Below are 22,675 nucleotides of genomic sequence, written 5' to 3' on the forward strand. Positions count from 1 at the left end.
AATCAAAGAATCACAGCACACACCCACATTTCTTGCAGCTAACTGATGTTATGCTTAATGCTTTGTAAACTGTGTAGAGTCAGTTGGGTTGTTGCCCTTCACAGATCTGCTTCCATTTCTGATACAATGAGACCTTTTCAAGTCTCTCATCTGTATCCACTTCTATGGAGACACTAATGCCCCTGGGTTGCCCTCCCATCATGCTCTCTGCTAACAGGCCGCGGTGCGAAGCAATGTGGTGTAGCGGAACAGAACAGAACAGCGCCGGGTGTTTCTGATGAGCCCGTCTGTCCTGCCCGGCCCCTTCCTGCCTTCCTACCACCAAGTGGACTCATCCAACATCATTTTGAGCCCTGACAGTAACAATCTGTCACTCTTTCCCTTACGCGTTCAGGATTTATTATGCGTGGAAAATCCCAATGAAGCTCTGGCATGATGTCAATTTGAGGGCCTGGGGATGAAGGTCAGTGGCTGTGCTTGCCTCTACATTTACCTCCTAAATTAGAACAGATTAAAGACTAAATGAGCCTGTTGGTCCTCCAATGATAGAGGTGTCTAGCTGTAACCTTGAGTCTTACCCAGCTAATGTAGGCAGTATATGGTGGCAACAACATTTTGGAATTAGGGTAGTGAATATCAGAAGATTAAAATTACATCAAATGTAAGCTCCCATGACCTTTTTGTTGCTCTGCTTATTAAATAGATGTCATGGTACTATTTACGTCAGTGCTATTTACATATTTCCTGGTACTATTTCTTGTTGACTGTCTGAGAAGAAAAATCACTTACCATAACCCCCCTAGAGTTGTTTTAATCACCTTTTGTTTCAGTTTAATCTGTGTGTTTGAGCTAGAGACTTCCAGGTTCTTGCATGTCATGGTACTATTCAAGTCATGGTACTATTTATGTCATGGTACTATTTCTTGTTGACTGTCTTCTAAGATCACTTACCATAATCACCATAATCTGTGGGAAAAGAAGACAGAAGAGGAGTCATCAGTGGCGTGTTCAACCAGTGTGTATATATGCACAGGGCATGTTCAAAGAAGAAAACCGCTTTCACTCTCCACTGTTAAAATAGAAAGACTCAAAACACCATCATTGCGTAGTAAAACCATGACAAGTAGTGCAGGTGTTTGAATGTAAACGCGATGAAAGTGTTACGATACACTGAACGGATTTCAAAACAGAACGGAAGTAGTCTGAAACAACCAGTGGTTCTTCAATCTGAATCATTGTGTTTTTAAGAGAGTGATGTGAAAATACTTTCTGGTGTTTCAGTATATGTAAAAGGCAGCACCAAAACACACAAATAATGTTTTGGCAGACACTGTCTCTCATACAGTATAATCAAATGTTTTTAAATTGCAAATGGTTAATAGCATGAATATTGATAGATTATAAATATTTATTTATTTTCAGTTAATATTTCGATTAACATTTTAAGGAAGACACTGGTAATGTAATACTTTTCCTAGGGTAGAGTTTGGCACTAATTATAGGCCACAGTTGCCAGGAAACTTTGTGAGATTAAAAATAATGTTACATTCCAAATGGGCTATGTAAATTAAAGCAGAGGTCAAATCACATTTTATTGGTCACATTCCCTCTAGCAAACTCTATGGTCAAATATAAAAACAGGCAAGTTTGCGGGTGCTTCCCCTGTCTTCGGGTCCTTCATGAACTCAGACAGTTGAGAGCACACCAAATACTCAGATGAAACGCTCCAAAACAATCCAAGAAAGTATGTGTCAATAAAAATGTACAAAATGTTATTACATTGGAGGAAAAGGAATTCACTCAATATGAACTTTTGTTTTGTGTAGCATTTCAGCCACTAATGCTAACAGTCCAAGTAAAACAGCCTTCTCCTTACTACATGTAGATGTTAATTGACATGTCATTGTTTGCACCTTTTTGTGCATTTGTTTTTTAGGCAAATTACTGCCCGAGTTTCAGTTAATACTGCTGGCTTGTTTGCCTATTAGCTTTTAGTTTTATCTACTGTTTGATATATATATATATATATATATATATATATATATATATATATATATATATATATATATATATATATACCCCACATACTATATGCTACACTGAATAGCCACTGCCATTTTAACCTGCTCTAGCTTTGGCCTACCACACAACATGCTATTGCATCCCACTTTTGACATTCATATTGTTATATTGTCGCTATATTTGCATAGCTTAATCATGTATATGCTTTTGCATATTGCTATTGATGATTAATAATTGTATTGATATTGCAATGAATCAATAATATAGTATTTGATAACTTAATTATGCATGCATGTACTATCATTATTGCTTGTTATGATTTGCCATTTGTCTCCCTGCCGAAAAACATGCATACATACTACGTTACCCAATGGCTGGCCAATCCTAATTAAAGCCAATCAAGTCCAGGATCAGACTAATGCCAACTGAACTGACAACTGTCAATCATATCATCTAACTCAACTGTACTGAGCTTTAATTAATCTGAACAACCATCCATGCCGTGTACCATCTAAATATAAAGACTCAGGTCACTACATTAGCATAATGGATGACTGGTGGATCACATTGAGCCCTGGGCTTAAGTTTTGTACAAGAATTAGTATTTTTTTCCCCATGAAAGTGAAATATAATGTCACATTTTTTATTTAAAAGAATATGAGCAATACCTTACAGATTGAACTGTCTTACTTTATCAATATAAAAATGTGAAAGACCTGTTCATGTTTTGAAAAAGTACTAAATTATTCACAACTATATTTTCTCGTGTCCTTTGTTTGAGCAAAATACTGGCCCTTTGACCTTTTGGAATTACCAATGACAAGTTTAGATACACCACATAAGGGAATATACAAGAGGAGCGACTCTCATTTACACTAAACTGGAAACTCCAGAAGGATCTAGTTCTGCACTAAACAGGATTCGAAACACCATAGCATTTTCAACCTGTTACAGATTAGTGCTCCCAGTCTCAGGCAAGGTGTTGCACGACTCTTACGTGGTGGTACAACACACCATGTCATGTTTCAGAACACCTCAGGATGAATTTATCAGTGCACCTTAAATATTTCCCAATACCCTCACAAACATGTTTCAATACTCAAGCAAAGTTATGGTTTTGTCTGCTATTAAGGTGGTGGCAGCTCAGTTACCACTCATTTTTGTGATACAAAGCACTTCATTTTAACGGTGTACTACTAGCCAGCAAATATATCTAAGTGTGTTTACTGGGTTTCCACATTTGAAAACAAGGATGGTCCAACTTGGGTTGTCATGGAGTTAGTCAAGCTTCTCCGGTTTTGTTACTGTGTTCCCCTCTGCCTATGAACCTCGTCATCCATGTTTTGAATTCCATTATCAAGGACTCCCTGAAAATTTGGTCCCAATTCTGAAATCACTTTAGTATTAGGCAAGCCAGTTGCTTCTCCCCGTTTAACATCCAGTCATCTTTTCCCAGCATAGCAGATCTACACTGCATTCCATCTCTGGCATGGGATGGTCTGGTATTTTTTTAAACTTTGATTACACATTTGCCTCAGCCCTTAATTGGGGTTGGTGTGTTGGATGCCGGGGAGGGGTGGGGGTGGGGGGGGTACACCCCTTTGGGCCTGGACCAGGATTGAGGGGAACTGTTATAGGCCAAATGTTGTTGGAGCTGCTAACAAAACATTTCATCTGACATTCTTGTGAGCAGTGCTGTTGTAATTACCATTGTATTACTATTTATTGCTATAAAAAAATATATTTCAAATGTTTTTTGTGCTGTCTTGGTATGATGGGTGGGGTGGGAGGGAGGGAGGGGAATGAAGGACTGGGGATGTTCTACTGTTATCAAATGACAATCTACAAGTAAAGGATTTTTCTCTAAAGAATAGAGTAACATTCCCAATGAGATCTTATCTTCACCTCTAAATGAATCCCCTTTATTAATAGAGGCGTGACAGCGAGAGAGACCGTTTCTATATTCACCAGTGAACCCGTTAATAAGACAGTAGCACTTAACAGTTTTAGCTCTGCTGCTCCGATCCATGCAATATACTGTTGGACCTACGAAAGGTCACAGGTATAAAGCTACTTTATACCTGCACTGCTATACATAGCTACTATAGCAAGTCAAATCTACCTACCGTCTGAAAAAGGGGCGTTGAGGAAGTGTCCATACACTGTCTTGGTGGTGACTCCTAGGAAGTTGCTAGCTTCCAGAGTGTAGTTGCCGTTGTTGTGGTGCGTGGGGTCCTTAAAGTTGAGGCATCCCTCTAGGTAGTCCTGGTAGGTATCCATCTCAGTGCGGATATAGTCACTGGGGGGGATCTCCTTGTCCCGGTGGAACCAGCGCAGGGTAGGCTGGGGGTTGCCACGCACTGTGAACTCTATGCAGGTTTCATGGCGACGCTCGGGCTCGTCTAGCTTCAGGATGGTGGGGGGGACTGTTGGGAGGGAGGACAGACATAAACGAGGTACAGTATGTCAGAGATGTGTTTTTCAATGTGTCGGCATCATTGTTGGACATTTCTCTGGCCCAGACTTACGTCCTTTATTAGACCACACTGTTTCCATCAGCTGGATACCATTACAGGGTAATATGATAATTGTTTGTTGCTCCTGCATTTACATTCCTACTGACGGGTGATGGCAACAGGGGTGTAACACTATTCTCTCAGTACCCAATACATACAGTATTGATTTGCCAGAGATAATGATGAGATCCGCAAACTCAAGTCTCTCTCTCTCCTACGCTCTCTTAACCTCTCTCACGCTCTCTCTCTCTCTCTCTCGCTCTCTCTTTCTCCCTGCTCTCTCTCAAGCACTTACTTTTCACAGAGACCCTCTGCGTTTTACCTTGCATTAACTAACAATGAGGAAATTGGCATGCTCTCTTAATATGTATATTAACAGTGAATCGAAGTATGATTGATGCTTTATGTGAGCTCAGTATGGCACATTTACAGCCCTGTAATTGCAGATGGTTAGCTAGCTTTCAACATACCGACCATGGATGTGGAGTTACAGTATATGGTGGGCGCCTTTTATGAGGTGTGATATTATTACTGCCTATGGCTGCCATCCTTCAGAGTGGGTGATGTGTCCACTCAGCCAAAAGCCTGGAGACAACCCAATGTTCCTGTGGTCAGCAGCCACATCCTAGCAGCAGCTTCAAAGATCAACAAAACACCATTTATACTGCTGGCCTTCAAACCACTCACAAGCAAGAAATAACAAGTCACACCCCCTGAACATTGGTACATAGTGTAACTAGAAGATTGTGTGTGTCACATGTCATGTTACACTATGTACCAATGTTCAGGGGGTGTGACTTGTTATTTCTTGCTTGTGAGTGGTTTGAAGGCCAGCAGTATAAATGGTGCAATCAAATGTTTGTTTTTTTTATTAATAAAAATAGCAACGTTGGGGGAGTTTAACTGAAAAGAAAATCAAAGTTCTTAAATAGTTCTTTGTCAGTTCTTAAGGTTCTTTGAAGAGCTCTTGCCTGATAAAGAACCTTTGAGATAAGTGTGGGGTTCTTGAAGTGGCATTATATTTCCCAGCATTCTCTATTGCAGGTTGATTTTTAGAATTGTTTGTTTCAATATCTATGTTTTTGCATGTACATTGATTGATTCATGCTACTGAAATATAAATAACATACATTTTTCTAAACTAATCCAATCATTTAATTTTATTGACAATATATTCACTTAGGATCTCACTTGTTGAAGACCACAGGACTGAAAATGAATGAATGCAACAACCATGTCTGTGTCTCTAGCAAACACAGTCATGGGTACTGGTAACTCTTAAACTCACTCTAAAGGAACCATGTAAAATATGCAAATGCAGCTTAAACTCCTACAGCGGGGCCATTCAATTCCAGTCCTGGAAGGCCGAAACCTTCCTGGTTCGGGATTTTTGTATGGTTCTTCAAAGAACCATCCCATTTATGGTTCTCCAGAGACCCTACAATGATTCCCTTATGCCATCGATCTCAATAACCAAATTTGGTTCCAACTTTGAGTGTTCATTGAAAACAGTGTTTTGTGATGATCATAAGAACATCGCGCCAACATAAAGTGTGGAACTATAGTGGAGCGAATATCAAACTGACAGCAATTATTTCCTGGCTTGACTGTCAGTTAGTCTAACATCACCACAGCTGTTGACTCTCTGTTTTAAGGCGTTTCCAACAGACACGCCAAGCGGCTGTTGGGATGATTGGCAATTACCAAGAAAACCAAAAGAGCATGTGGTTTCATAAAGAACATCACAAACAAAAACAAATGGCTTTGCAGTGCACCACCACTGAATAACTAGCAGGACCTTCCAGATGTTTCCCGACGAACAGGGTCAGAGCTCCCCTCTCCTTGCTCTGCTGGAAAGCAATCACGCACATTATGTGATGAACATTCTATAAATCGCTGTCATCTTTCACAGAAAGGACCACTGCCTTCTCATCAATGAAGTATCCACATCCAAGGGAACCACCCGCCAGCTCGCACGGATCAATATTCAACACAATGACCTCTCGGCACTGACAGAATGTAGAGGATAGAACGCATAACAGTACTGATAGAATGGATAAGAGTAGGCTTAGTTATATAATGGAGAGGATAGTAATGGAATGGTAAGAATACGATAGATAGGAGCAGTGATCGAATGGATAGGCTAGAATGGATAGAATAGCATGGATAGGAGTACTTATAGAATGGATAGAATAGCATGGATAGGAGTACTTATAGAATGGATAGAATAGCATGGATAGGAGTACTTCTAGAATGGATAGGAGTACTTATAGAATGGATAGGAGTACTTATAGAATGGATAGAATAGCATGGATAGGAGTACTTCTAGAAGGGATAGGAGTACTTATAGAATGGATAGAATAGCATGGATAGGAGTACTTATAGAATGGATAGGAGTACTTATAGAATGGATAGAATAGCATGGATAGGAGTACTTCTAGAATGGATAGGAGTACTTATAGAATGGATAGAATAGCATGGATAGGAGTACTTCTAGAATGGATAGGAGTACTTATAGAATGGATAGAATAGCATGGATAGGAGTACTTCTGGAATGGATATGAGTACTTATAGAATGGATAGGAGTACTTATAGAATGGATAGAATAGCATGGATAGGAGTACTTCTAGAATGGATAGGAGTACTTATAGAATGGATAGAATAGCATGGATAGGAGTACTTATAGAATGGATAGGAGTACTTATAGAATGGATAAGAGTAGTTACTGGGCAGCCTAGTGGTTAGAGAGTTGGGCCAGTAACCGAAAGGTTGCTAGATCAAATCCCAGAGCTGACAAGGTAAAAATCTGTCGTCCTGCCCCTGAACAAGGCAGCTAACCCACTGTTCCTAGGCCGTCATTGTAAATAAGATTTTTTTCTTAACTGACTTGCCTAGTTAAATAAAAAAAGTTACAGAATGGATAAGAGTAGTTATGAAACATAGGCTACAATCTATAAGAGGGAGTTTAAGTTCAATAGTCATCATAAAAGGGAGGTTCCTTAATGAGGCATTTTACACATATAATTCCACTAGTCTACTTTATAGAAGAATGTTGTAACAAGGTGCTTGACACCTCTACATTATTCATGGTCTGACTGTGAGCTGAATATTGGTGTGAGCTGAATATTGGTGTTATCTGTTGGTACATTGGCCTCTGAGATGAATATTGGTGTTATCTGTTGGTACATCGGCCTCTGAGGTGAATATTGGTGTTATCTGTTGGTACATTGACTGTGAGATGAATATTGGTGTTATCTGTTGGTACATTGACTGTGAGATGAATATTGGTGTTATCTGTTGGTACATCGGCCTCTGAGATGAATATTGGTGTTATCTGTTGGTACATTGGCCTCTGAGATGAATATTGGTGTTATCTGTTGGTACATTGACTGTGAGATGAATATTGGTGTTATCTGTTGGTACATTGACTGTGAGATGAATATTGGTGTTATCTGTTGGTACATTGACTGTGAGATGAATATTGGTGTTATCTGTTGGTACATCGGCCTCTGAGGTGAATATTGGTGTTATCTGTTGGTACATTGACTGTGAGATGAATATTGGTGTTATCTGTTGGTACATTGACTGTGAGATGAATATTGGTGTTATCTGTTGGTACATTGACTGTGAGATGAATATTGGTGTTATCTGTTGGTACATCGGCCTCTGAGATGAATATTGGTGTTATCTGTTGGTACATTGACTGTGAGATGAATATTGGTGTTATCTGTTGGTACATTGACTGTGAGATGAATATTGGTGTTATCTGTTGGTACATTGACTGTGAGATGAATATTGGTGTTATCTGTTGGTACATTGACTGTGAGATGAATATTGGTGTTCTCTGTTGGTACATCGGCCTCTGAGATGAATATTGGTGTTATCTGTTGGTACATTGACTGAGAGATGAATATTGGTGTTATCTGTTGGTACATTGACTGTGAGATTAATATTGGTGTTATCTGTTGGTACATCGGCCTCTGAGATGAATATTGGTGTTATCTGTTGGTACATTGGCCTCTGAGATGAATATTGGTGTTATCTGTTGGTACATTGACTGTGAGATGAATATTGGTGTTATCTGTTGGTACATTGGCCTCTGAGATGAATATTGGTGTTATCTGTTGGTACATTGGCCTCTGAGATGAATATTGGTGTTATCTGTTGGTACATTGACTGTGAGATGAATATTGGTGTTATCTGTTGGTACATTGACTGTGAGATGAATATTGGTGTTATCTGTTGGTACATTGACTGTGAGATGAATATTGGTGTTATCTGTTGGTACATTGACTGTGAGATGAATATTGGTGTTATCTGTTGGTACATTGGCCTCTGAGATGAATATTGGTGTTATCTGTTGGTACATTGACTGAGAGATGAATATTGGTGTTATCTGTTGGTACATTGACTGTGAGATTAATATTGGTGTTATCTGTTGGTACATTGACTGTGAGATTAATATTGGTGTTATCTGTTGGTACATTGGCCTCTGAGATGAATATTGAGCTGAATATCATCATCAAACAGCAAACAATTGAGAGTGTTTGTGGTCTGCAATTTGATAAATAAAACGTTGAACTTGAACTGGTCATTGGTAGCTACGTACAATGGACAGTGAGCTGGATGGAGGCGTTGGCCATCCCCACTTTGTTCTCTGCTATACAGGTCAGTATGTAGAAGTTGTCATCACGGCTCACGTTGACCAGGGTCAGGTTGATGGAGTGGACATTGGGCCAGTACACGTTGGACTGGACAGAGCAGGAGAGAAAGACAAGTGAGTGATACTGTAGGATAACTACAGTGCATTGGAGCAGACAATGTATTTTATTCAGATACAATTCTCTGCATAAAGCAGGTTAACTGCATTTTCAGAAAGCTATGAAATCACAAGCACACAAACACAGTTGGTGTCAGTTCCATTTAATTTCCTCAATTGGACATATATTTTATCTTCATAGCACAACAACAGAATTCCAGAATTGCCTGGAATCTAAATAGAATGCACCCTAAAGTTGTATTGTAGCTAAAACTAACTCCAAGGTCACACGCCAAGTTGTTTCCTGCAGCTACCTAGAGACAAAGCACAACGGTACGACCATTACAATGAAGAATAGCACAGTGCATTATGGGTCCCTTTGTGTGTGTCCTGGCTAACCCACCTGGTGAGTGTTGATGGAGTGGAGGTCATTGACGGTCCAGTCCACCTCAGGGAGGGGGGATCCAGATCCATTACAGGTGACAGTGACTCTGTCCCCCTCAATCACTGTGAGATTATAGTGGGTCACACTGATGTCCGGCAAGTCTGGTGGAGAGAGAGAAAGAGAGAAAGAGAGAGAGAGAGAGAGAGAGAGAGAGAGAGAGAGAGAGAGAGAGAGAGAGAGAGAGAGAGAGAGAGAGAGAGAGAGAGAGAGAGAGAGAGAGAGAGAGAGAGAGAGAGAGAGAGAGAGAGAGAGAGAGAGAGAGAGAGAGAGAGAGAGAGAGAGAGAGAGAGAGAGAGAGAGAGAGAGAGAGAGAGAGAGAGAGAGAGAGAGAGAGAGAGAGAGAGAGAGAGAATAGCAGCTAGACACAGCATACTTGAGATTCTGACTGAGACACTTTATGCTGTTGTGAATTCTATTTGGGAGAGGGACAGGAAGGAACAAGCAGAGTTTCGGTGAGAACGGTGAGTGGTCATCACTGTTTTTGCTCGACTCTCATGAGATAATGATGTCAGGCGTTTAGGTCATTCTTATGAAAGTGATGTGAATGGCCTACCCACAGACAAAATTTAAACCTCTACTTTTGATTTACATTTAGTTGAGTTGACAACTAACGTGAATTCAACGTGAAATCAACGTTAGTTGACAATCCATGGCAATGGATGTAGGTTAAATGTTGAGTGAAAAAATACTAAATTCCCCAAAATGTTGATGACAGGCCTAATTTTTGGGGTTGAAATGATGTGGAAACAATGTTGATTCAACCAGTTTTTTCAACCATGGGATGATTGGGGAGTGTGGAGGGGGGATCATGGCAGCGGTGGCTCGTACCACAGAGGGAGATATTCATAGCCTGGAGAGGGATCTTGGAGGCTCCGTTGTTGCAGAATAACAGCTGGGTGTGCAGGCCAGCCTCCCCTCGCTGCTGCCACAGCTGAATCCAGCGGATATCACAGCCACACTCAAACACCACTTCTTCCAGCCTCCTGTTAGAGAGAGAGAGAGAGAGAGAGAGAGAGAGAGAGAATAAGAGCAAGAGAATAAGGGAGAGAATGAGAAAATATATGTTGAGAAACAACACAATGCAACTGTGGTCATTTATTGTGCAGTCAGAAGTAGGTAAAGGACATTGTTATCATTCAGCCCAGCCCCAAACATTCATCACAACATGCCTGGGGAGGAACTGGAGACATTTCATCTCATCTCCAGGCCAGGCTGGGCTAACTGTACCGTGTGACTGGGGCTGGGAGAGGGTGGACATGATTTGGACTTGCCCTGCACTAGCCCTGGCTAAATCATTCATATTAAAAAACCCTCAGAGGTAAATGTCCGTACCTGCGTGAAAATCGGTGCAATCATCACATTTTATTAAACAAAACCCTGTGTGTTCACGCTATAGACTTCCTTTTTGCATGGGCCGCGTCGCGATCCACTGAATCCGCCGATGTCGGCCTATGCGGTAGACGGGCACTTTCCAAAGTCAGTGTTGTTGGAAATGATAGGATGCCAAAAAGTTACTTTCACGAAAACGTCTGTCAAGTCCAAATGGTTTGAACTAGAAACTATTTAGTCTACCCCACTATCGAAAGCTGAGACTCTCAAAAGCATAAGCATGTAGGATGTTTTGCTCTACGACGCCCACAAGCATCACGAGACACATCTGAAGGTAAACCTGTATCAGGAGGAAGACATGTATGGAAGTGAATTGGGCATTTCCACGTCAAAGGTATATGGGTCATTTTTTAAATATTTCATAGATATAGGATAGACAAATCAAATTATTTGTTTTTACTATCTGTTTTGCCATGTATGAATGTGTTATTCAATGCATTTTATGTGTTTATAGAAGTAAGACCAAATTCCATGTGTCATCCGTCAAAAATTATATTAAAAAAATTATAGCTATAGAGGTCCTAAAATTCAAAATCAAGTATCTTTATGATCCATGGTATGACTATCTTTTTAAAATACATTTTAAAATACATTTTGCGATAGCTTGGTGGTAGTTGAACTAAATTCAAATCTAGGTAGTGTTTTCAGGAGTTAAATACTTTTTTTTGCCATGTAGCGGTGTATCTAACTACTGGAACTACACATCACTTTTTTTCCACAAAAAAACATATATACAGTAGTTTGGACACACCTACTCATTTAAGTTTTTATTTATTTTTTTAAAACTATTTTGTACATTGTAAAATAATAGTGAAGACATCAAAACTATGAAATAACACACATGGAATCATATAGTAACAAAGAAGTGTTGATAAAAAAAGAGATCTTTCTTCAAAGTAGCCTCCCTTTTCCTTGATGACAGCTTTGCACACTCTTGGCATCCTCTCAACCAGCTTCATCATTTCCAACAGTCTTGAAGGAGGTCCCACATATGCTGAGTACTTGTTGCCTGCTTTTCCTTCACTCTGCGGCCCAACTCATCCCAAACCATATCAATTGGGTTGAGGTCGGGTGACTTTAGAGGCCAGGTCATCTGATGCAGGACTCCATCACTCTCCATCTTGGTCAAATAGCCCTTACACAGCCGGGAGGTGTGTTTTGGGTCATTGTCCTGCTGAAAAACAAATGATAGTCCCACTAAGAGCAAACCAGATGGGATGGCATATCGCTGCAGAATGCTGTGGTAGCCACGCTGGTTAAGTGTGCCTTGAATTCTAAATAAATCACTGACAATGTCACCAACAAAGCACCCCCACACCATCACACCTCCTCCTCCATGCTTCACGGTGGGAACCACACATGCCGAGATCATCCGTTCACCTACTCTGCGTCTCACAAAGACACGGCGGTTGGAACCAAAAATCTCACATTTGGACTCATCAGAACAAAGAACAGATTTCCACCGGTCTAATGTCCATTGCTCGTGTTTCTTGGCCCAAGCAAGTCTCTTCTTATTATTGGTGTCCTTTAGTAGTGGTTTCTTTGCAGCAATTTGACCATGAAGACCTGATTCACGCAGTCTCCTCTGAGCAGTTGATGTTGAGATGTGTCTGTTACTTATTTGCATTTATTTGGGCTGCAATCTGAGGTGCAGTTAACTTCTTATGGCTGCAAGGGGCAGTATTGAGTAGCCAGTTAAATGGTGCTCATTTCAAACGGCCTCGTACTCAATTCTTGCTCGTACAATATGCATATTATTATTACTATTGGATAGAAAACACTCTCTAGTTTCTAAAACCGTTTGAATTATTTCTCTGAGTGAAACAGAACTCATTCTGCAGCACATTTCCTGACCAGGAAGTGGAATGTCAGAAATCGATGCTCTGTTCAACTTCCTGCCTATACATGGGCATGATACGTAAGAGTCTACGTACACTTCATACACCTTCCCCTGGTTGTCAAGAGGCGGAGAGAGAAGAAATTTCGTGTTTATCTTGGTCTGAGGTGGAATTAAAGCTCTTTGTATGACGTGACCGTCCATTTCCTGTTTCTGGAGCGCGCGAAAGGGGACATGGATTTGCCTTCTGTTTAGCTGTCGTTATGGACGACTAATATCTCCGGCTATGATTTTATTTGATACATGTGACCATATCATCGTAAAGTATGTTTTTTCAATATAGTTTCATCAGATTATTGAAAATTTTTCGGGAGTTTTGCCGTGTTCCGTTCTCTTCCGTTTGTTGACTTGGAGAGCTTTGTGCCACTTGGCAAGTGTGCGTGCTAAATCGAGAGGGAAAATGAACGTTCTGAATCCAAACAACGACTGTTCTTGACAAAGGACACCTTGTCCAACATTCTGACGGAAGATCACCAAAAGTAAGAAACATTTTATGATGCTAATTCATATATCTGTCGTGCATGTGAATTAGTCGTGGGCGCCCAACTTTGGGGTACTCAGCTATACCGAAGCTGGATTTCGTAATGAAGTTATTTTTTAGAATTCTAACACTGCAATTTCATTAAGAACTAATGGATCTATCATTTCCTATACAACATGTATTTTTTACTTATGTTTATGAATAGCTATTTGGTCAGAATATGTGTGTCAGAAAACGTGTCAGAAAAATATTGTTGCTGTTTAGACGTTGTGGGAAAAAGATGCTACGTTAGCACAATGTGTAACCACTGATTTCAGCTCTAAATATGCACATTTTCGAACAAAACATAAGTGTATGTATAACCTGATGTTATAGGACTGTCATCTGATGAAGAAAATCAAGGTTAGTCAAAAATTATATATATTTTGCTTGTTTGTTACGATCGCTAACTTTTGCTAATGGGAAATTGCTTGTGTTTTTGGCTATTGTGGTACGCTAATATAACGCTCTATTGTGTTTTCGCTGTAAAACACTTGATAAATCGGAAATATTGTCTGGAATCACAAGATGCCTGTCTTTCAATTGCTGTACACTATGTATTTTTCAGAAATGTTTTATGATGAGTAATTAGGTATTTGACGTTGGTGTCTGTAAATATTATGGCTGCTTTCGGTGCAATTTCTGATTGTAGCTGCAATGTAAACTATGATTTATACCTGAAATATGCACATTTTTCTAACAAAACATATGCTATACAATAAATATGTTATCAGACTGTCATCTGATGAAGTTGTTTCTTGGTTAGTGGCTATTTATATCTTTATTTGGTCGAATTTGTGATAGCTACTGATGGAGTAAAAAACTGATGGAGTAAGAAAAGTGGTGTCTTTTGCTAACGTGGTTAGCTAATAGATTTACATATTGTGTCTTCCCTGTAAAACATTTTAAAAATCGGACATGTTGGCTTGATTCACAAGATGTGTACCTTTCATATGCTGTATTGGACTTGTTAATGTGTGAAAGTTAAATATTTAAGAAAAATATCTTTTGAATTTCGCGCCCTGCACTTTGAGCTGGCTGTTGTCATAAGTGTACCGACGTCGGGCTTGCACGCCAAACAGGTTAACTCTCATGAACGTATCCTCTGCAGCAGAGGTAACTCTGGGTCTTCCTTTCCTGTGAAGGTCCCCATGAGAGCCAGTTTCATCATAGCACTTGATGGTTTTTGCAACTGCACTTGAAGAAACTTTCAAAGTTCTTGAAATTTTTCAGATTGATGTACTGTCGTTTCTCTTTGCTTATTTGAGCTGTTCGTGCCATGATATGGACTTGGTCTTTTACCAAATAGGGCTATCTTCTGTATACCACCCCTACCTTGTCACAACACAACTGATTGGCTCAAACGCGATAAGGAGGAAAGAAATTCCACAACTTAACTTTTAACAAGGCACACCTGTTAATTGAAATGTTTTCCAGGTGACTACCTCATGAAGCAGGTTGAGAGAATTCCAAGAGTGTGCGAAGCCTGGAATGAGTAAGTGTGTCCAAACTTTTGACTGGTACTGCGTATACACACATTCCAATACAAAAACAGAGTCATGGGAAGTACAAATAAAACATCACAAATCACCTAGAAAAACAGTTACATTCCTCCACAAATAAGTCCCGATTTCAATAATAAAATTGCCTGAACAGCACCAGAACATCAAGATAGAATGTATTTTGAATTTTGTTCCAGAAATTCAGTGTATTAAAAGGAACCTCAAGAGCTACCCAATCCTGTGAACGGTTAGGCAACATAGCAGTCTATACTTCAACAGTAAAGTTAGATAAGACGGAAGTTTATTAAGTAGGGCCTTATAAACAAAAAGGGAGTAATGTAGAGATATATGGGTATTTAGCGAAGTCCAGCCAATCTTTTAATACAAGATGCAGTGATTAGTATCAAAACTGTCACCTGTAACAAAAAAAAGTGCACTATGGGAGATGGCATCTAAAGGTTTAAGAGTAGCAGCTGCACTTTGAAAAATAATATCAACATATTCAAGAACAGATCAAAAAGGTTGACTGAATAATCTGCTTCCTACTGCTTAGAGAAAGGCACAATCTGTTTCTGTAGAAAAAGCCAACTTTAAATCTTAGCTTCTTAACCAGCTGATCTATATGTTTTTAAAATGTCAAATCCATATTAAAACCTTTTCTCAATAGGGGGGCGCCATTTCGACTTTGTAAAAATTCGTTCCCAAATTAAACTGCCTCGTACTCAATTCTTGCTCGTACAATATGCATATTATTATTACTATTGGATAGAAAACACTCTCTAGTTTCTAAAACCGTTTGAATTATATCTGTGAGTAAAACAGAACTCATTTTGCAGCAAACTTCCTGTCAGGAAGTGAGAAATCTGAAATCGGGGGCTCTGTTCCAGGGTCAGTTTATTAATTTGCATGTAATTTATGGGTCTACATGCACTGCATACGCCTTCCCCTAGATGTCAGTAAGCAGTGAGAATTGGAATGGGGTGTCTAGGTAGATCTGATGCCGAACAAGAGCTTTTGGAACCGGGTGTGCAGTCTTTTCTACGTTCGTCATGACTCGAGACAGACCTCAGGATTGCGTCCTGAAAAGCTGTTGTTATAGGCGCTAGATATATCCGGCTCTGATTTTATTCGATATACGTGTTAAAAACATCATAATGTAGTTATTTTAAACCGAGTTATATCAGTTTATATCAGTATATTGCGATTTTTATGGATTTTCTATGTTCTGCGTTATGCTGAGTTGGACACGTCTGCACCACATGGCTAACGTTTGCTGCTAATTCCACAGTTGAACACGACCTTCTACAACCGAGCAACGATTATTCTGGACAAATGACAACTTGTACAAGATTCTGATGGAAGCTCATCAAATAGTAAGAACTATTTATGATGTTAATTCGTAATTTCTGTCGAAAAAGTTAAACTATTATTCCGCCATTAATTTCGGTGCGGTCTCGCTTTAACGCACGCTGTATGTCGTAGTAACGTTAATTTTAAAAATCTAACACAGCGGTTGCATTAAGAACTAATGTATCTTTCATTTGCTGTCCAACCTGTATTTTTTAGTCAAGTTTATGATTAGTTATTGATTAGATTAGGTGCCTCTCCCAAGATTTCTCCTGACATTTTGTTTGCAGTTTGGCTACTATTTTCATTGTATAACCACGATTTGTGCCGCTAAATATGCACATTTTCGAACAAACCATATATGTATTGTGTAATATGATGTTATAGGACTGTCATCTGATGGAGTTTGAGAAGGTTAGTGAAAAAATTTATATATTTTGCTGGTTTATTCGCTATCGCTAACGTTATGTTGAATGAATGGGGCTGTGTGGTAGGCTATTGTAGTAAGCTAATATAATGCTATATCGTGTTTTCGCTGTAAAACACTTAAAAAATCTGAAATATTGGCTGGATTCACAAGACGTTTGTCTTTCATTTGCTGTACACTGTGTATTTTTCATAAATGTTTTATGATGAGTATTTAGGTAATTCACGTTGCTCTCTGTAGTTATTCACAAAGTAGTTTGTAGTGAACTACTTTTTCAAAGTAACTTTGGTTAAATAAACTGTATTTTTCTTGAGGGTAGATTTAGAGTACCTTAACTTCTCCCATTGGTAGCTTGGTAAACTATATTTTTAGAGTAGCTTCCCCAACACTCTCCATATGTTAGCTTAGTAGAACCCCCCCACCCATCGCCCCCCTCCAAGGGCTGGGAGTAGATGGACCTGATTTGGACTTCCCCTCAACAAACACCGGCCCTACACTAGCCCTGGCTAAATCATTAATGTCACATTAATGTGAAAGATACGGATGACACATTTTAAAATGATAGCAGGGTAAAGCTGACATCGTTTTCATACAAACTAAACGTTTTCTTTGTAGAACCACCCAGAGCAAATACACTTTGAAACTCATATGCTTTGGTGGGTGGCTGTAAATGTCAATATTGAAACTAGAATATCACAGTGCTTGAGCATGAGGATGTACTGTACAGTAAGGCTCATATTATTCTGAAAAAGGATCAATGATGGTTGGAGAACAGAAGGGAGGGAGGGGTGTGATGTCAGTACCCTGTGATGTTCCACACATGCAGTACCCACGACCCCCCTCACACCCCGGCCCTCCAGATCCTCACACCCAGGCAGCTCCGGTGAAGTGTGTGGGGCTCTGATTAGACAGACTGGGTAGATATCACTGTTCGCTCACCCTCTGCTGCTTCAAACAAACCTTTATATGGCATCCTGTAATTTCCTCAATTTTACCCCTAAGATCGATTCTCCGGTACTTTAATATACTTTTTAGCCAATAGTTCTGAAAGTAGCACTCACCGAAAATTGAGATTTCTTGGCTAATTTAGATAAAACAGTAATTCTGTTCATGAACTACACTATGACACATCCAGCCTAAAGCAGGAGCTTTAAACAATATTAGTAGTCGCCAAAGTCCCAGAAGATTCTTTAAGACACATTTATCCAGACATTTCCTATTCATTAAGATTAGGAGAATGGGTCAAATGAATAGTCCTCTCAATTCTTGTACAATAATCAAATATTCAACGTGCCCATTGTTCTCACAGCAATTACAACACTATTCCTTTTCTTTCTTTCATCCTCATGGGAAAACTACTTTCCACTTTTGACATCTTTCCTGACTTTGCAATTATCATCACATTTGTCACATTTGTCTATGGACCAGAAAAGACTATGAAGTGGCAGTTAGGATGTCTAATCCCTTTAGTTCCACATGATGTGCACCACTCGCTTAAAGGGCCCTGTCTGCCTGCTGCATGGCTCTCTAAGGGCCTAGCTTGTCCCCCTACAGGGCTGGGGAGAGGAGCTTCTATCTGATCTCCATGGGTGGTACAGCACAGCACACTGGGTCCAACATATGGAAAGAGAAAAAAAACACCTAGACCTGGACGACATTTCATTAACACTGCATAATCTCAGCTAGCTGTGTGCATGCAGGCTTATTGATGAACCAATTTTGCAAAATAGAGATAACCTCTCTCATTTACAAGATGGGGTCAGAGAGTGTCAAGTCAAATAAAATCTCATTTGATTTGATACATGCTTCGTAGACTAACAGTGAAATGCTTACTTATGGGTCCTTTTCCAACAATGCAGAGTTAAAGATAATATAAAACATTTAATAAAAAAGAGAATTAGTGACAGAAGGCATAAATGGTCCATAGACAATAAAAATAATGAGTAAAAACAACATGGCTATACACAGGGAGTAGAAATCAACATGGCTATATACAGGGAGTAGAAAACAACATGGCTATATACAGGGAGTAGAAAACAACATGGCTATATACAGGGAGTAGAAAACAACATGGCTATACACAGGGAGTAGAAAACAACATGGCTATATACAGGGAGGAGAAAACAACATGGCTATATACAGGGAGTAGAAAACAACATGGCTATATACAGGGAGTAAAAAACAACATGGCTATATACAGGGAGTAAAAAACAACATGGCTATATACAGGGAGTAGAAAACAACATGGCTATATACAGGGAGTAGAAAATAACATGGCTATATACAGGGAGGAGAAAACAACATGGCTATATACAGGGAGTAGAAAACAACATGGCTATATACAGGGAGGAGAAAACAACATGGCTATATACAGGGAGTAGAAAACAACATGGCTATATACAGGGAGGAGAAAACAACATGGCTATATACAGGGAGTAGAAAATAACATGGCTATATACAGGGAGTAGAAAACAACATGGCTATATACAGGGAGGAGAAACTAACATGGCTATACACAGGGAGTAGAAAACAGCATGGCTATAAACAGGGAGGAGAAACTAACATGGCTATACACAGGGAGTAGAAAACAGCATGGCTATAAACAGGGAGGAGAAACTAACATGGCTATACACAGGGAGTAGAAAACAGCATGGCTATAAACAGGGAGGAGAAAACAACATGGCTATACACAGGGAGTAGAAACTAACATGGCTATATACAGGGAGTAGAAAATAACATGGCTATATACAGGGAGTAGAAAACAACATGGCTATACACAGGGAGTAGAAAACAACATGGCTATATACAGGGAGTAGAAAACAACATGGCTATATACAGGGAGTAGAAAACAACATGGCTATATACAGGGAGTAGAAAACAACATGGCTATACACAGGGAGTAGAAAACAACATGGCTATACACAGGGAGTAGAAAACAACATGCTATATACAGGGAGGAGAAACTAACATGGCTATACACAGGGAGTAGAAAACAACATGCTATATACAGGGAGGAGAAACTAACATGGCTATACACAGGGAGTAGAAAACAACATGGCTATATACAGGGAGTAGAAAACAACATGGCTATATACAGGGAGGAGAAAACAACATGGCTATATACAGGGAGTAGAAAACAACATGGCTATATACAGGGAGTAGAAAACAACATGGCTATATACAGGGAGTAGAAAACAACATGGCTATATACAGGGAGTAGAAAACAACATGGCTATATACAGGGAGGAGAAACTAACATGGCTATATACAGGGAGTAGAAAATAACATGGCTATATACAGGGAGTAGAAAACAACATGGCTATATACAGGGAGTAGAAAATAACATGGCTATATACAGGGAGTAGAAAACAACATGGCTATATACAGGGAGGAGAAACTAACATGGCTATATACAGGGAGTAGAAAACAACATGGCTATATACAGGGAGTAGAAAATAACATGGCTATATACAGGGAGTAGAAAACAACATGGCTATATACAGGGAGTAGAAAACAACATGGCTATATACAGGGAGTAGAAAACAACATGGCTATATATATATGGTCCCGTGTAGCTCAGTTGGTAGAGCATGGCGCTTGCAACGCCAGGGTTGTGGGTTCGTTTCCCACGGGGGGCCAGTACAAAAAAAAAAAAAAAAAAAAAAAGTATGAATGTATGTACTTGTAAGTCGCTCTGGATAAGAGCGTCTGCTAAATGACTTAAATGTAAATGTAATACAGGGAGTAGAAAACAACATGCTATATACAGGGAGGAGAAACTAACATGGCTATACACAGGGAGTAGAAATCAACATGGCTATACACAGGGAGTAGAAAACAACATGGCTATACACAGGGAGGAGAAAACAACATGGCTATATACAGGGAGTAGAAAACAACATGGCTATATACAGGGAGTAAAAAATAACATGGCTATATACAGGGAGTAGAAAACAGCATGGCTATATACAGGGAGGAGAAAACAACATGGCTATATACAGGGAGTAGAAAATAACATGGCTATATACAGGGAGTAGAAAATAACATGGCTATATACAGGGAGTAGAAAACAGCATGGCTATATACAGGGAGGAGAAAACAACATGGCTATACACAGGGAGTAGAAAACAACATGGCTATATACAGGGAGTAAAAAACAACATGGCTATATACAGGGAGTAGAAAACAACATGGCTATACACAGGGAGTAGAAAACAACATGGCTATATACAGGGAGTAAAAAACAACATGCTATATACAGGGAGTAGAAAACAGCATGGCTATATACAGGGAGGAGAAAACAACATGGCTATATACAGGGAGTAGAAAACAGCATGGCTATATACAGGGAGTAGAAAACAACATGGCTATACACAGGGAGTAGAAAACAACATGGCTATATACAGGGAGTAAAAAACAACATGCTATATACAGGGAGGAGAAAACAACATGGCTATATACAGGGAGTGCATACCAAATGGATATCACAGCCATCGTTATACACTAGGTAACACGCAGTTCTGGCTCAGAGGCGGGAAGAGTCACACTCACAGAGTTAATCAATGATCTATTTGGTTACAATGAACGGACTAATTTGGTTTGGTGCAGTATTCTGTTCTGTCCAAGGTCAGTGTAACCTGGGTTCACTGTTCCATGTGTGTCTGATGCAACTCTGATGAGTGGTGAGCAAAGGCTTCCCACTTAAGACATAACAACAACAAAAATTATTAAGTGTGTGTGTGTGTGTGTGTGTGTGTGTGTGTGTGTGTGTGTGTGTGTGTGTGTGTGTGTGTGTGTGTGTGTGTGTGTGTGTGTGTGTGTGTGTGTGTGTGTGTGTGTCTCTGTGTCTCTGTGTGTGTGTGTAGGCAGATGGTCTCTCTTACTCAGTACCATGACAACATAAAGATAGCCAATGGGGAGTTTGGCCATAGCACTGATTTACTGATTATGGCCTGTGAGACTTAAATCATTTGCATGTCTTCCACTGACCTGATTAAAACATCAAATTAACCTTTGGAAAGGTCAAGGTGTCGTGCAGCTAGAAAAACACATGGGAGTCCCGTAGCCTATACGAAGAGCTGGAAATTGCTAATCACATATAACTTAATCATTGTTATTTCCTGTTATGTATTATACATTGGTATCTGCTTTTAAATGGCTAACTTAGCAAGTGATAGGTGGGTATAGACATTGTATAGAATGTGACAACAGAGAAATACATTTTATTTCATTTAAATTTGTATTAACTTGTACTTGTAGTTATTCAGGGTAGCCCAATTGAGACCAGGGTCTCATTCCCAATGGTACAAACATTTTGTCACAATCATTTACATTCCAATTAAAACAAGAATAATAAAAATAACCACAAGGCACAACCTCAACACCACAATTTCAACAAATAAACCACTAGAATCAATCGAAACAACTGCAATCCTCAATGAATTAATTCAACACCAGTCGTAAACTGCTCTAGCAGCACCAGAGAATCAAGATGCCAACAATGGGGGGCACTAAAATGATTTACCTAAATTGGTCAAGACCAGAGGGACCTCAAGAGTTAACAATCCTTCGAGAAGGTTTGGTAGCTCATTATTTTATATGTTAGCAACAAAGTTAGGTAAGTTGGAAGCTTGTGTAGTACAGCCTTTTAAACAAAAAGGGAGTAATGAATTGATCTAAGGGACTTCAATGAGGACAAGCCAAACTTTTGATGCAGTGGTGAGTATTAAAACTGTCACCAGTGATAAAATGAATGGCCCTATGTTAGACAGCATCCGAAGGTTTAAGAGTAGTGGCTGCTGCAATCTGGTAAATGGAATCACCATAGTCAAGAACTGGCAGGAAAGTTGAC

The 22,675-nt window shown here is 39.6% G+C and overlaps 1 protein-coding gene across 3 annotated transcripts in view; it reads right to left on the reverse strand.

Moving 5' to 3' along the window:
- ntrk3a (neurotrophic tyrosine kinase, receptor, type 3a) overlaps nt 1–22,675 on the reverse strand; it is a 240,888-nt gene that overhangs the window by 108,690 nt on the left and 109,523 nt on the right. For 2 of the 3 annotated variants that reach the window (XM_039018080.1, XM_039018077.1), the window contains exons 5-8: nt 10,571–10,725; nt 9,701–9,843; nt 9,148–9,289; nt 4,149–4,448 (exon numbers count right to left, since the gene is read on the reverse strand). In XM_039018080.1, the coding sequence (XP_038874008.1) occupies nt 4,149–4,448; nt 9,148–9,289; nt 9,701–9,843; nt 10,571–10,725 (740 nt within the window). Of the gene's footprint in view, nt 1–4,144; nt 4,449–9,147; nt 9,290–9,700; nt 9,844–10,570; nt 10,726–22,675 lie in introns of all 3 variants that reach the window. The other variant, XM_039018079.1, reaches the window with a different exon arrangement.

Source organism: Salvelinus namaycush, chromosome 21 (assembly GCF_016432855.1).
Source record: "Salvelinus namaycush isolate Seneca chromosome 21, SaNama_1.0, whole genome shotgun sequence".
NCBI classification, from domain to species: domain Eukaryota; kingdom Metazoa; phylum Chordata; class Actinopteri; order Salmoniformes; family Salmonidae; genus Salvelinus; species Salvelinus namaycush.